Here is a 17,009-nt window from a genome sequence, read left to right on the forward strand (position 1 = left end):
AATGTAATTTATATAATCTACTGATTACAAAACTATAATTTCACTCTGATTCTTTAAAAATCCTCTTTTTTTTGATTTCCAGACATATGAGTGGGCATTAGAAGCAATGAAGTATGTAGCCAGTATGAAAATGGAACATTGTGCAACCCCAGAGGGACTTGAAAAGTTATTACATAGTCTGGAGTTATATCTGCAGGAACACCCTCCAATAGCAGAAGACACATTCACAAACATGTCTGAAATCTCCAAGAAGCTTGGAAATGAAAAGCTTCTAGAACAGTGTATTACTGCACAAAATCGATGCATAGAAACTCAAAAAATGTTGACTTTGAGAGGAAATACATTACAGCAATTCAGGGAACAATTAGAGCAGGATGCGTCTGCTTCACGGACAAAATCGTCGTCTGCTCTTAGTTCAAATCAAAGAAATAGTGCGGATTTGTGTAACTATTCCTCATATAGTGCTGTTTCTCAACCAAATGATATTAAATCTGTTGCTAGTTCAAGTCAGGGAGCCAGTGCTAAATCACACTGGGACCCGAAAGAGACAAGTACGCCAGTAGTGCCTAAAACATATTCCAGGTTGCTTATGGAAAAACTGAAAAAATCCACCTCATTATCTTCATCATCCTCATCAGCAAGCTCATCGCCAACTCATTCGATTATATCTCCATGCTCGCCGAGTCACAGTTTAATTTCACCTTGCCATTCTGCAGAGAGCTCACCTGCACATTCTTTTGCAGATCCTCGTAACTTTCAAGGACCAAATTCAGGGTATTTGGATCAGACTAGTGATAAAATTCATGGTGCTAATGTTATTAATTTGATGACGGATTCATCGAAAGAAAATTTACGCGAATCGGACCAAAGACACTTTCTGGTACCAAATGCCATTGACATTTCAAATACTTCATCCCAATATCATAGAGGAGGTAGTCTGAATTCTTCTCAAAATAAAAATTTGAAAAAACATTTACGACGTGCAATATCTACGCCTCAGACAGGATTGTCACCTCCTATTATTGAAGAAAATCAAGGGGCAGTAAGCGAGTCACAGAGTGCCAGAGTGTTAAGACAGAATGGACGTACTGACAGTATGATAACAGGCAGTTCTGACAGCTTACCTAGGTAATTACTTAGATATCTGAAAGGATTTTTGTGCCCCCAAAATATTTGGTGGGCACTTAGATCTGCCCCTGTCTGTACCGCTGTACGTCTGTCCGAAAAGTATTTGACCTAGAGTCACCAAACCTCACATGATTGTTATTCAGCATGTGAAGCTGTGCACCTGGTGTTTTAGTTTGGATTTCACACAGCCTGATCAGAGTTTTGGCCCTTGACTTACTCAAAAATAGGAACACAGTGACAGGAGTGGGGCACCAGTGTCCTATAGACACACATCTTTTTTTCTTCTTGAATATTTTAGTGCTTCTAGCAAATAGATTGTTTTTGAAAATATACTCTATTTCTTATGAAATATTTTAAATAACAGTGCTTTCATGCTACTTTTGCAAGATTGTAAGAGCTGACAGGCATTAGATGAGTAGAAAATTAGGGCCCACAGCTTCTATGAAAAGAAGCATAAAATATACTTTGATTCTGGCTTCATCTTACTAGTAGAAAATGCTTCAAGTACTGTAATTATTTAAGAAAAAATATCATTGATGTTTATAAAGAAATGTTAAAAATTTCTCTTGTTGGATATGAAAGTGAAAGGCTTGTGCGTATTCAAGAAGACTGTAGGTTCTAGCTGCAAAGGAAGTACTTGTAACTCTTTCAACTGTAAACTGACTGAGGTTGTACGAATAGTCTCCCTTGATGAAGTCATATGCCTAGTCATATTGTAAATGAAAATATAATTAGTAATAAATGGAAGGTATAATTTTGATATGCATTGTATTTTAGTCTACCAGAAGAGGATGAGGGTGTTGTTTCCATGGGAATAGAAGAGCAAGGTTACTTACGTAAGGAGTACACTCCTGTTCCTGTAAACACTCATCTAACGGAACAAGCAGTGAACACTCCAGTTCGACCCCTCGCAGATCTCAAACTTACAGAGGAAGAAATAAAGAGCAGAAGGTATAGTTTATAAATACTGTCACTTTCAGGGTAATATTTTCTGTCCATACTTATGATAATATTTTCAGTGCCCGGTTAGTTTTAGATTTCATGAAACTGCTCTGAGGGGATTGGAGGTAAACCATGTCAGAAATGAAGCATTATCCAGTTTTGTGTATGTGGAGAAGTTGTCAGTTTCATGTTGAGAACTGAACTTGTAGTGGATGGAAATCTAGCAGTCAGATCAAGATTGCGCCATCTTAAAACGTGAATTGTGTCATTTCCTACTATGGTGCATTGTTCTGTTTAATGTTTTCCTTTACTTTAACCCTTAGCCTGCTAAATTTCTATAATGGACTGGCCCATCATTCAATTTGGGCAATACCATTTATTATTCAAAGGGGTGTCCACTGAAAATTTATTGACTGAATAGCGAACAGTGCAGACCATGATTAGCCTGCACGGATGTGCAGGCTAATCTTGGTCTGCACTGGTCGCAAAGGCAGAACAACTCGCCGCCAGCAGGCTAAAGGTTAAGAACAAAATTAATGAAATCATTTTGTCTTTGTATGTAATTTAACCACTGATTGCTCCAAGTCATAAAGGGATGAATAGAAGGTTTGAGTAATCCACGATTTGGATGGTTTTGAACATAGAAAATATAAGGGAAACAACCAGAGAGCATGTGAATTACTGGAGTTCGCTCTGGTACATGAGCCATTGATGCTAAAAATAGTGGTGGTTCAATGTATTTTTTTCTTACGACTTTTAGCTGTAACAAATCAAAGAGCATAGCGTTTTATGACGAAAAATCCCAACTGCCTGTGACGGGATTCGGACCCAGGTTGCTTGGGTGCTAGTCCAATGTTCTAACCACTGAGCCAAAGAGTTGACTTCCTGACACAGTTGTTGGAGATTGGCTATAAATGTGGAGGCTATGCATAAGTGACAGTAACAATTTGAATAAGAGAAAGGGAGCTAATATATTATCTCTGTTATTTTCAGAACTCTTTCCTTGATCATGAGTGAGATGATTCAGACCGAACGAGATTACGCCTGCTCACTGCGTTTCATCGTGGAGAATTACATCCCGGAGATGGAGCGTGAAGACGTTCCACAGGCCCTGAGGGGGAAAAGAAATGTTATATTTGGAAACATAGAAAAGATCTTCCAGTTTCATCAACAGTATTTCCTGCAAGAGATGGAAGCTTCGAAGAGAAACCCGTTTCTTATCGCTCGATATTTTCTGATGCATGTAAGTTTTGTTGTAATAGTAATAATAATTATGTAAATATTCCATGGAAACAAAAAAGACACAGCTTGCTTCTGTATTTGTAACAATACCAGCGATTTTTGTAGTTTGGAGAAGAGAAGAAAAAAATGACACTAATTACTTTGAAAATAAGGAAAAAAATCATTTTCATATCTGTTATAAAATTAAATGCATTCGTTTAAGATGTGAATTTTAAGAACTGTAAGCATCATAGTGTGTATTGAGGTTACAGTATCCGGCAAGCATGACTGTCAGTTCACAGTCTTTTTGTAACTTAGAGTTGCTTTTGTTTATAATATGAGCCATGCCATGAGAAAACCAACATAGTGGGTTTGCGACCAGCATGGATCCAGACCAGCCTGCGCATCCGTGCAGTCTGGTCAGGATCCATGCTGTTCGCTAACAGTTTCTTTAATTGCAATAGGCTTTGAAAGCTAACAGCAAGGATCCTGACCAGACTGCGCGGATGCACAGGCTGGTCTGGATCCATGCTGGTCGCAAACCCACTATGTTGGTTTTCTCATGGCACGGCTCATATATTTAATCACTATGATTCTGAAATGTAATTTGCTGTGAATACAAGTAGATTTCTTGATGCATTGACCACCTATTTAATCTGCCATGAAATCATTTAATTTCATGGGCACAAATTTTTGTGGTTTTGGCTAAAACAGCCGTTTCCTTCAGATTTGTATTTGTGAACTTGAATTTCAGATTTAAAGGTTTTGGCAAAACGGCTATTACATTGGTATATAACTTTGGATTTCAAAGGAATGGAAATATTCATTTTTGGTTTAATTTCATGGATTCACACAACCACAAAATCCATGAAAAGTAGTTCCTAATGAATATTAATGATTTCACTGTGTTAGTTAATTTGGAATATCGCAACAGTTACTTCTTTCTTATACAAACATTCATAGTTGAGAGTAAAATTATTAATGTTTATTTCTTGCAGGAGAACCAGTTTCATTTGTATGCCTTGTACAACAAGAACAAGCCCAAGTCAGACAACCTGATGGCAGAGTATGGCAAAATGTTCTTTAGGGTAACATACCTTACTTATTAAAATGATGAAAATGAAAACATTTTTTTAAAGTGAACTTGAATTTAAGTCACAGATATAATATTCTTTCCTAGTGGTTTCTGTTTTCTGAACAGTTATCAATCTTATCCTTTAATTCTTGAGAATAATTTGTTGAACACTCAAAAAAAAAAAAAAACTGTGTAAATCTTTTTCCTGTTTATAATGGGGTACCTGTAGACATTCCTGGCTTGCTAAGCTCTGATTGTAGGTAGAATGTAGGATTATGAGGATGTCCACAAATTTGACCACAAGCAAGGCAATTTTTTTCTGTGAAAATTGCATGGAAAATACTGGTAAAGAATACAGGAAAAGCAGTTCAATAACTGAAGAACTGTCAAAAAACATTGTTTTACCTAAACAAAGAAAAACCAGCAAACGTTAACTTTCTATTTGAGAAAGAAAATCACTGAGACATTCATGTGTTTCAGAAGCAAACAGTTTCATTATTGTATAATTATCTGTTGCTAGGAGAAGCAGTTGGAACTTGGAGACAAGATGGATCTGTCGAGCTACCTGCTAAAGCCTGTCCAGAGAATGGGAAAGTATGCCTTGTTGATCAAACAGGTGTTGAAAGAGTGCCCACGAACTGCTGCCGAGTACCAAGATCTGAAGGCTGCAGAAGACATGGTGAGATTCCAGCTTCGCCATGGAAATGACCTCCTTGCCATGGATGCACTGAAAGAGTGTGATGTAAGTTATTAAGAAAAAAAAATACACAGCCCTTTTCTTCAGGTCTATCCTAAATAAAGGTTTTCACTGTACCTTTTTCAGTTATACAACTTAGTGAAATTTGTACTTAACTTTTGACTTTAGTGAAAGAGTACGTTTGTTTTCTTAGCTTCTAGTTTAACAGATGCTCCAAAAACAGTATAAACCGTGATCTGTGAAAAAGAAAAACATATAGAGAAACATTACTACTTTGCCAGTTCATTGAAAAAATCAATGGCACTTGTTTATGTTGGTTTTAGTTGCCTTTTTGATCATAATGACAAGAACATGAGTTAATTCATATGTTGTCATAAAATATTTCAGGTAAATCTTCAAGAACAAGGGAGATTACTCCGCCAGGATGAATTTCTTGTGTACCATGGCAGACGTAAATGTATGCGCCATGTTTTCCTGTTTGAAGACCTCATTTTGTTTAGTAAAACAAAGAGAAGCAGAAGTGGATTCCAGGATAATTATGTTTATAAATTCAGCTTTAAAGTAAGTGTTCAATATTACCAAAGTACAGTTTTTCAAATTTTTGAACTTGGACAATTTTTAACCTATGAATGTTTTGCAATATTGAGGTTTTTGTATTGGATTGCTGGTAGCAACTTACTTTTAACAGCTGAGTATTTCATTATTGAAAACATTTCAACCAAACAGGTATTTTGAGAAGTTGAGATAAAATTGAAAATTAATTTAAAAGTTAAATGTTTTTCTTTTGTTTTCTAGCATCTTAAACAAATTCATTGCGGTTAAAGGAGTGTTTTTTTTTGCAAGGAAACTTGTCAAGTGGAATTGCCAAGTAGTGTATGTTCCAAAGAGAGAAATGAAGGCCATTTAAGGCAGTTTAAATAACTGCATTATTGGATTTCTTTTGATAATTTGTGCCACGATCACAGCCTACTGTGTTTTTCAGATGTCAGATATAGGTTTGACTCAGGACTATGAGGGTTCAGGTTACAAGTTCGAGATTTGGTGGCGGCGACGCAACTCGGGAGAGAACTACATTCTCCAGGCACCGAGCTCTGAACACAAAAAATGCTGGGTGAAAGATATGACCAAGGTGTTGTGGAATCAAGCAATCAGGAATAGAGGTGAGTTACTGAAAATGCTTTTAATATTACGTTTCATGCCACGGCATTGAAAAGAAGACAGAGAGGGTTATCTGGTATTCTAAAGATTGCTTTAAAGATCAGTTTAGGAATGATTCAGTTCATTCTTGAGGACATTAAACTTGGGACATTTGTGAGTGGTAAACACTTAATTCACTAAACCTCCTCTCTCCTTCTATAAATATGACAGAAATTATATAGATTTTATATGAACTAGACAGAACTGTAGTTGCAGAATACATACACATATGAGTCGCGCCATGAGAAAATCAACCGTGCAGTCTGGTCAGGATCCATGCTGTTCGCTTTCAAAGCCTGTTGCAATTAGATAAACTATTACCGAACAGCATGGATCCTGACCAGACTGTGCGGATGCGCAGGCTAGTCTGGATCCATGCTGGTCGCAAAGCCACTATGTTGGTTTTCTCATGGCGTGGCTCATATGAGTTATTAAATCAAGCATGAAAAGGGTGTTTGAAAGATAAATTTGAGGACGAGGTATCACAGACAAAATCTGTTAACATTGTTTCAGAGGTTTCAAGTAATACTTTCTAAAAGTAGACATTTTCAGAGGAGGAAACCCACTGCAATTGTATTCAAGATTTGCTGCTTTAAGATCTTGAAAAATGAGTTTTAGCTCAGTAGTCATTGCTTTGATGTATATGATAATTACAGAAAATCGTCTTTCGGAGCTTGCTACAATGGGTATTGGGAACAAGCCATGTTTGGACATCAAGCCTAGCTCAGACAACATTAACGATAGGTTCATCAACATATCTGTCGGCAATAGAGAAGGTATTTTATATCTTTTGGTCATTTATAAACTCGTTGAAAATTGTTCTTGGAGAAAATAGTTATTAGTTGAAAAAAAAAAACCATCACAAAACTGATTAAAAAGTTCTAAGTGTATATACACATGAAAATATTTTTTTTTTACCCCAACACCAACCCCCATCACAAATGTAAGAAAAGCAATTTTTTAGCTCGACTATTCATAGAATAGTGAGCTATTGCACTCGCCCATGCGTCGGCGTCCGCGTCGGCGTCCGCGTCCCGATTTTGGTTAAGGTTTTGTATGTAAGCTGGTATCTCAGTAACCACTTGTGGGAATGGATTGAAACTTCACACACTTATTCACTGTGACAAACTGACTTACATTGCACAGTTCCATAACTCTATTTTGCTTTTTTACAAAATTATGCCCTTTTTCGACTTAGAAATTTTTTGGTTAAGGTTTTGTATGTAAGGGTAACTCAGTAACCACTAGTGGAATGGATTGAAACTTCACACACTTATCACTGTGACAAACTGACTTACATTGCACAGGTCCATAACTCTATTTGCTTTTTTACAAAATTATGCCCCTTTTTCGACTTAGAAATTTTTGGTTAAGGTTTTGTATGTAAGCTGGTAACTCAGTAACCACTAGGGGAATGGATTGAAACTTCACACACTTATTCACTGTGATGAACTGATCTACATTGCACAGGTTCCATAACTCATTTTGCTTTTTTACAAAATTATGCCCCTTTTTCGACTTAGAAATTTTTGGTTAAGGTTTTGTATGTAAGCTGGTATCTCAGTACTTACTAATGGAATGGATTGAAACTTCACATACTTGTTCACTATCATGATCTGACATGCACTAAGCAAGTCCATAACTCTACTCTCTTTTTTTTCAAATTATGCCCCTTTTTCGACTTAGCAGTTTTTGGTTAAATTTTTGTATGTAATCTGATATCTCAGTATCCACTAATTGGAATGGATTGAAACTTCACACACTTGTTCACTGTCATGATCTAACATGCACTGTGAAGGTCCCATAACTCTACTTGGCATTTTTACAAAAGTATGCCCCTTTGACTTAGCAGTTTTTTGTCAAGTTTTTGTATGTAAGCTGGTATCTCAGTATCCACAAATTGGAAAGGATTGAAACTTCACACACTTGTTCACTGTCATGATATGACATGCAGTACAGAGGTTCAATACCTCTACTTTGCATTTTACAAAATTATGCCCCTTTTTCAACTTTTGTATTCATTCAATTGACAAGGCTGTTGAATAGTCGAGCGTTGCTGTCCTCCGACAGCTCTTGTTTTGTAATATGTGCAGAAATACTTTTATTGTTTATCTACTATGAGGAATGTATATGATAGAGGCGAGTCTTTTTAGCTCATCTGATTTTTTGAAAAAAAAAAAATGAGTTATTGTCATCAGTTGATCGGCGTCGGCGTTGCCTAGTTAAGTTTTATGTTTAGGTCAGCTTTTCTCCTAAACTATCAAAGCTATTGCTTTGAAACTTGCAACACTTGTTCACCATCATAAGCTGACCCTGTACAGCAAGAAACATAACTCCATCCTGCTTTTTGCAAGATTTATGGCCCCTTTTGTACTTAGAAAATATCAGATTTCTTGGTTAAGTTTTATGTTTAGGTCACATTTTCTCCTGAACTATCAAAGCTATTGCTTTGAAACTTGCAACACTTGTTCACCATCATAAGCTGACCCTGTACATCAAGAAACATAACTCCATCCAGCTTTTTGCAAGAATTATTGCCCCTTTTGGACTTAGAAAATCAGTTTTCTTGGTTAAGTTTTTTGTTTACAAAAATGTAGGTCAGCTTTTCTCCTAAACTACCAAAGCTATTGCTTTAAAACTTGCAACACTTGTTCACCATCATAAGCTGACCCTGTACAGCAAGAAACATAACCCCATCCTGCTTTTTGCAAGATTTATGGCCTCTTTTGGACTTAGAAAATATCAGATTTCTTGGTTAAGTGTTTAGGTCAACTTTTTCTCTTAAACTATCAAAGCTATTGCTTTGAAACTTGCAACACTTGTTCACCATCATAAGTTGACCCTGTACATCAAGAATCATAACTCCATTCTGCTTTTTTCAAGAATTATGGCCCATTTTGGACTTAGACAATCAGTTTTCTTGGTTGAGCAATATGTTTGTCAGCTTTTCTCATAAACTATCAAAGCTATTGCTTTAAAACTTGCAACACTTGTTCACCATCATAAGCTGACTATGTACATCAAGAAACATAACTCCATCCTGCTTTTTGCAAGAATTATGGCCCTTTTTGGACTTGGGTAGGACAATTTTTCTATTATACAAAAAAAAATCAGATGAGCGTCAGCACCCGCAAGGCAGTGCTCTTGTTTGAAATATCTTTCTACACAAATAACTAATAAGTAACAAAAAAATGACAATTTTATTTCAGCTCGGACCAGGAATTCTATTGCCGTGTGTTCAAATGATCTTCTCCGCCAAGGAAACAAAAGACCTCATTCGATCATCTCTGTCAGCAGTACCTCATCGTCAAACAGTAGTCAGTCGGGGGCCTTGAATTTGGCCTTGAACCCTGCAGATAGCCCCAGAACATACAGACGATCTTTGACCTTCATGTCAACAGGTATGTTGATTATCTTAAGTTAGGGTTATGACAGTTGGCATTTTCCACTCTATTTTGCATCTTCACTTTGGTATTTCTGCGTTCTTCCATTGTTCTGAAAAAGCAATTATTATGCCTCCCACCACACAGTGGTGTGGGAGACATATTGATTTACTCCAGTCTGCGTGTCTGTGTGTGTGTGTGTGCGTCTGTCTGTCTGTCACAAAGCTTTTGTCTGCACTCTAAGTCGAACATTTCTCATCCAATCTTCACCAAACTTAAAATGTGTTTGACCATAAGACCTCGGCCAAGTTCGATAACTAGCCAAATCCGCCCAGGCACTTTTGAATTATGGCCCTTGAATTATTGAGTCCACTTGTCCAAGCCATCTAAATTGGGTCCACTCATCTAATCCATCTAGAGAAACTAGACATTTTTCATATTGGCAGTTGTGGGAGACATGCGCATTTCTCAAAAGCATCTCTAGTTATCTTTATGACCAAAGGATGGTGAAGTAGCATACAGAAACATTGACATTGCACAATGTCATTATTGGTCCAATTTCTTAAAATATGCTTTGTAAAATACCCTTTGTACTATATTTGATGATCAAGCAGGTAGAGTGGAGATTATTTTCAGTGAATTCTTTTGTTAATATACTGCCAGGCCTAAATTGCATTCTGTAACATGTTGAAAATGAATGTAGCAACTTTTTCTTCAAAAAGGATTTTAAGTAAAATACTTTATATGACAGTCGAAGTTATAAACAGGGTAGTATTTCAGGTAGGCTGTAAGTTTAAGTAACTAAGTAAGGGACTACAGTATAAAAATATGATTAATATTTTGATGTTGGTTTCATTTGATAGGGGGCCTCTTTTGCCAAGTGGTTAAGGTCACTGACTTCAAATCACTTGGCCTTCATCAATGTGGATTCGAGCCCCCTTCTTCATGTGAGGAAGTCATCCGGCTGGCTTTGGAAGGTCGGTGGTTCTACCCAGGTGCCCGCTCGTGATGAAATAGTTGCACAGTTTTTTAAAACTCTAAAATGAATGATTTATACCTTCTCTTACATTACAGAGAGTGGTATTGGTACGAGTATTGCTAGTGGAGCAGACATGGACTCGACGCTAAAATTCGAAGGCTCAGATCTGATGAGGGCCCAATCTCCACCACCATACGCAGACTTCCAGCGATCTCATGCAGGGAATGCTGGGATTGATCGAGAATTTGGAAGGTCAAGGGTCATAAATTTACCTTCACATGCAGAGGAAATGACTGATGTTTGATAAACTGACTATCTAGAAATAGTTGAAAAAAAGATGAAACTGAAGAACTGTCCAACTGGATGATTGAAATATTGATAAAAGACTGATAGAAATTTTCAGTGTAAAATGATAAAGAAAAGCCAGTAAAGAAAGATGTTCAGTTCCTTAAGATATCAGGACCCAATGCAGTTGGATATGAAAACAAAAGAAAAATCCTATGTATAAATTCTGTGTTTGGGTTCATCAGCTGGATCTCCGTGGCTGAGAGGTTAAGGTTGCTGACTTCAAATCATTTGCCCCCCCACCCCCCATCAATGTGGGTTCAAGCTCCACTCGGGGTGTTGAAGTCTTCATGTGAGGAAGCCATCCAGCTGGCTTAGGGAAGGTCGGTGGTTCTATCCAGGTGCCCGCTTGTGATGAAATTATGCACGGAGGGCCACCTGGGGTCTTCCTCCACCATCAAAGCTGGGAAGTCGCATTTGGACTATAATTGTGTCGGTGCGATGTTAAACCCAACAAAATGAAATATAAATAAATTATCAGGAATGGTCATATAATTATTATCAACTTTGTTTGTATTCAGAACATGACATATACATAAAGATTTGGTAAAAGTTGATTTAAAGCTGTGTAGACCTGTTAGATTTAAGTGGTCAGCTTAATTGGTTACTCTCTAACAAAGAATAGTTTTTACCATTTTTTAATGGACTGACAAATGAAGTTTAGGAGGATCCAGTTAACCATTTGAAATAGATGGACTGTGTGAAAGCTGATGTATTTCTTTATTTTCGAGAAATTTCTTTGAAAAGGAATACTTGTTTGGCTTTACATATCAGTTTTATGAATTTTAAAGATATTGGAGTGTACTATGGCCAGTATATATTTTTACAGACAAACTCTTTCCCTGTTTAAAGTTTTGAATCTGAAGTATTTAAAGAGAAATTTATATCAGAGCTTATATATCTGATATTTGAATTAATAAAATGGAAAGAGATCCATCATTCAATATATACATATTCTATGTTTAAAGTGGTATCAGGTGTGGAATGTCAGTTCATATTTTAATACTAGAGGACCCATTGATAGTTGTTTAGAGACAGCCAAATTAACATAAAAGGGGGAAAATATAACTCGAAAATAGATCTGATCTTGAGCTAAGCTTTAATTTGTATTCAGCTTAGATTTACTGGAGTTGATATATTGCATTTTATATTCAAACTATGATATTATTTATTAAAGCATTTTTATGTATTTTTGTAAATATTGTTTCAAATATTTTCATGTTTATTTATAAAAGCATTTCATTTCATGTTTGTAGAACAGAGTGCAGTTGTGAGCATTAATTTTGCTGGTCAGATTGTATAAGCTTTTATATACACTGAAAAAAATATGAAAAATAAACAGGTTTATTTTCTATTCTGTTTTGAATGGAAAGCTTAATTTTTTTTGTAATAGATAAAAAAGAAAAAAGAGATATAACTATCCTCTGAAATGTAAATTCATTGGCGTGCAGTTCATGACTTGAAGCAACGGATACAAGTTAGATCTTCATAAAGACTTATTTTTCTAAATATTGCCCATCTTGGTTGAATATCTGGAATTTGCCAGGATATTTTAGAGATGAATAAATATCTATATGAAAATGTTTAAGATTAACATAGTTGCCACAATTTCCGGAAAGAAACAACAATGTCATCAAGAAAAATTGAATAATATGTCCTGAAAATCTGTACATTAGGTTAAATGGGGGAGGGGGGCAGGTTCAATGATTGGGTTGTTGAGTTCACTGACTTCCCTCCGTGCGGTTTGTATGAAACCCTACTCTTGCATGTGAGAAACTATCCACCTGACACTCATAGGTAGTAGTCCTGGTCAGGATTCCTGCCTGAATACCTAAAGTTGCTAGATATGAAAAATTTTGACCACAATCAAGTTTTCTTAACAGGACACGGTTCTAATGACCATTTTCTCTTATGGAAGAACAATTCCATTGTGTAAATTTTGATGAAACCAGTACAGTTGTAAATTTAAATAGATTCTCTCAAAATATGCGGGTTTATAAGCTTACATTTGTCAATGAAATATTTGCATTTCAAGCTGATTTTATGACATTGTTTAGAATTCTTTCAAGTGTCAATACATTTATTGTACTTAAAAAAATCTTTATGTTGCAAGCTTCATCTGTTAGCACACAATGTAGCTGTTCACTCATAGCAAGATTGATGTTTCCTTAATGCCATATCTGGGCATTATTATATACTATCTGTTACATTTATTAGAATGTTTAATCTTTAAAAAATCTTGAATTTTGCCAAGATCTAGGATCATTCTTCCATATTCATTACTCTGTGACTTCCAAGAGTATCAAATATGCAGAACTATCTTAACAGTAAATTGAATAACTTGTAAAATCTTAAAATGTGATTGTGATTATGAAAATCATGAGAAAAGATGTAATACTATAGTCATTTTGATATCTTTTCCACCATTTGTGAATTGTCAAGGTAAAGGGGGCCATCTGATGTATTTGTTTTCAAATTTTTGTTGAATTTGATTATTTCTGATGACATACAATTAGTTCTCTAACAGTTATGCAGATCAGAAAACTTGAAGTCTTAGAAATATTATATACAGTTATCATTAACAAATTTAATTGACTTTTCAGACATTTTTTTTCTAGGATGGTCCTTTTTAATGTGACAACACGCCACTATATAATATTGTCATCTTGTGACTTATATGTAAACAAAAATAAAGTCTTCCATACTCCAAGTTGTTCTTGTTTGTTACGTTGTTGAATTATGAGGACTCAGCAAAATAAAGATAAGGATATCAGTAAAAAAATGGTAACTTGTATATTGTGTCACCATTCTATTATCTTGAAGTAAGAAATGATTATTATGAAATGAAAACTTCAAGCAAATGGGTATACTATCATTTTTAGCTCGACTATTCGAAGAATAAGTAGAGCTATCCTACTCACCACGGCGTCGGCGTCACACCCTGGTTAAGTTTTTCGTACCGGTCCACATTTTGACAAAGTCTTTTGAGATAAAGCTTTGAAACTTTCAACACTTGTTTACCATCACCATGTCCAGTTATAGGCAAGAGTATATAACTCTGTCAAGCATTTTGACTGAATTATGGCCCCTTTTGACTTAGAAATCTTGGTTAAGTTTTTCGTACCAGTTCATATTTTGGCAAAGTCTTTTGAGATAAAGCTTTGAAACTTTCAACACTTGTTTACCATCACCATGTCCAGTTGTAGGCAAGAGTACATAACTCCATCAAGCATTTTGGTTGAATTATTGCCCCTTTTTTACTTAGAAATCTTGGTTAAGTTTTTCGTACCAGTCTACATTTTGACAAAGTCTTTTGAGATAAAGCTTTGAAACTTTCAACACTTGTTTACCATCACCATATCCAGTTGTAGGCAAGAGTACATAACTCCATCAATCATTTTGGCTGAATTATGGCCCCTTCTGACTTAGAAGTCTTGGTTAAGTTTTTCGTACCAGTTTATATTTTGTGTAAAGTGTTTGACATATGGCTTTGAAACTTTTATATCTTGTTCAGTATTATAGTCTCTATCAATAGGCAAGAGTACATAACTCTGTCATCTTTTTTGGCTGAATTATGGCCCTTTTTGAACTTGGAAATTGGTTCTGTTTTCGTATATGTCCATGTTTTGTTAAGATTATTTGACATATGGCTTTTAAACTTTAAACACTTGTTTATCATTATGATTTCCATCTGCAGGCAAGACTACATAACTCTTGACAACTATTTTGGCTGAATTATGGCCCTTTTTGGACTTTGACATTTTTGTCAAAATATTTGAACTGTGGCTTTGAAACTGTTAACACTAGTATATCAACATGATTTCCATCTGTAGGCAAGTGTACATAACTCTGTCAACTATTTTGACTGAATTATGACCCTTTTTGGACTTGGAAATTAGTTAAACTTTTCATACAAGTCTGTGTTTGCCTAACATATAACTTAATAACATATTTGCCATCATGGTCACACATTGCCACTTAGTGCAAGACTAATCGAAATCCACAAATACAGGAAAAATTTTGTTTAATCCATTGTTTTCTTTTGTCTGAAAATCTATGGAAATATTTTGACCCCATTCTTAAATCAATTCTTCGAATAGTCGAGCGCGCTGTCATCCGACAGCTCTTGTTAGCCTTTAGGTTTGTATAATGCCTCTCAAAAGCCAGATGTTATGCATGCATATTGATCGAGCTAATGATGGGATTGTGATTTGTACATAAGTATATTTTGTGTTAATATGACTTCCTTGTACTTGGCCCTTTGGCAGGCGACATGTAAAGTCAAAATGATAACATTAACTTTAGATAAAGTTCATTCAGAATAGCTCATAATTATCTTACTGGTATATGTTTGTGGCCCCCTCATGAGTGGTGGGGGCATATAGATTTGCTCTTGTCCGTGCGAACCGTGACGTGCCTAGCTCAAAAAGTATTTGATATAAATTGATGAAACCTTGCACGAGTCTTTATCATGATATGAACTTGCGCACCTTCTATTTTTTGTCTGGCTCCGCCCCCTAATTTTAGAGTTATGGCCCCTGAAATAGTCAAAAATGCACATTTTCACCTTGTGACACGCCTAACTCAAAAAGTATTTGATATAGATTCTTGAAACCTTGCATGAGTCTTAATCATGATATGAACTTGCGCACCTTCTATTTTTCATCTGGGTCCACCCCCTATTTCTAGAGTTATGGCCCCTGAAATAGTCAAAAATGCACATTTTCACCTTGTGACACGCCTAGCTCAAAAAGTATTTGATATAAGTTGATGGAACCTTGCACGAGTCTTAATCATGATATGAACGTACGCACCTCCTATTATTCGTCTGGCTTCGCCCCCTATTTTTAGAGTTATGGCCCCTGAAATAGTCAAAAATGCACATTTTCACCTTGTGACACGCCTAGCTCAAAAAGTATTTGATATAGATTCATGAAACCTTGCATGAGTCTTAATCATGATATGAACTTGCGCATCTCCTATATTCAATCTGGGTCCGCGCCCTATTTCTAGAGTTATGGCCCCCTGAAATAGTCAAAAATGCACATTTTCACCTTGTGACACGCCTAGCTCAAAAAGTATTTGATATAAATTGATGAAACTTTGCATGAGTCTTTATCATTATACAACTTGCGCACCTACTATTTTTCATCTGGGTCTGCCCCATATTTCCAGAGTTATGGCCCCTGAAAGAGTAAAAAAATGCACATTTTCATCTAATTATGTGCCTCACTCAGAAAGTATTCAATGTAAATTCATGAAACCTTGCTTGAGTCTTTATCATAATGTGACCTTGCACACTTGGCATTCGTCTTGAGAATTTTAGCGTTTATTACAGAGTTATGGCTCTTGAAATAGCCAAAAAAAGTGGATTTTTTTTTGTGTCATGCTCATAGCTCAAAATGTATATGGTATAGAATAATGAATCCTTTTCATATTTTTTTTTGAGGCTATAAGACTGCAAACATTTGAATTATTTCCCCTTATTTGTGACAAATGTACCAGTGGGGGCACACCCTGTGTCTAGTTCTTATTCTGTTGAACCTTCTCTAACTTTGAAGAATCATGTTTATGCACTGTTACACTTAAGTCTAATAAGAAACTGTTATTGGCAGCAATAGATCATAGTCCATCCAGCTCAAACAACAACTCTAACAGACTAACCGACCTTATCAACTGCTATGCAGCATAATCATGACTCTTTTGTTATTCTCAGTGGTGACTTTTTCTTGGGAAGACTGCAGTACTACACAAGCAGTATCCTCCAGAGTTTTAGTCATAGCGTCTATTCCTTTAAACAGCTGATCACATGTATTGCAATGCTGCCGTTTGACTGAGGCCCGATAGGGATAGCCGAATTCGGAGCTCTATAATCTTCCAGAGGATTGTTTACTGAATGCTTTAGAGACAATTTCTTATCGCTGTTGGTAGATAAACTTACTAGACACAACATGGCCAGGTCTCTATCATTTTAGACCTTCACATTGTTGACAAACAGGAAAATGTATGTGTGCTAGTGATCGTGTTGGAATGTTAGTAAAA

At 36.0% G+C, this 17,009-nt stretch overlaps 1 protein-coding gene across 4 annotated transcripts in view; it reads left to right on the plus strand.

Moving 5' to 3' along the window:
* Positions 1-13,677, plus strand: part of LOC123550592 (uncharacterized) — a 135,898-nt gene extending 122,221 nt beyond the window's left edge. For all 4 annotated transcript variants that reach the window (XM_053545495.1, XM_053545494.1, XM_053545496.1 and 1 more), the window contains 10 exons: positions 83-1,128; positions 1,906-2,079; positions 3,064-3,313; positions 4,290-4,379; positions 4,887-5,108; positions 5,451-5,624; positions 6,046-6,223; positions 6,917-7,036; positions 9,470-9,661; positions 10,718-13,677. In XM_053545495.1, coding sequence (XP_053401470.1) covers positions 83-1,128; positions 1,906-2,079; positions 3,064-3,313; positions 4,290-4,379; positions 4,887-5,108; positions 5,451-5,624; positions 6,046-6,223; positions 6,917-7,036; positions 9,470-9,661; positions 10,718-10,926 — 2,655 coding nt within the window. In that variant the 3' untranslated portion in view covers positions 10,927-13,677. The remainder of the gene's footprint in view (positions 1-82; positions 1,129-1,905; positions 2,080-3,063; positions 3,314-4,289; positions 4,380-4,886; positions 5,109-5,450; positions 5,625-6,045; positions 6,224-6,916; positions 7,037-9,469; positions 9,662-10,717) is intronic.
* The last annotated feature ends 3,332 nt before the right edge of the window (positions 13,678-17,009 follow it).

The sequence above is a fragment of the Mercenaria mercenaria genome, chromosome 6 (genome assembly GCF_021730395.1).
Source record: "Mercenaria mercenaria strain notata chromosome 6, MADL_Memer_1, whole genome shotgun sequence".
Taxonomy (NCBI): Eukaryota; Metazoa; Mollusca; class Bivalvia; order Venerida; family Veneridae; genus Mercenaria; species Mercenaria mercenaria.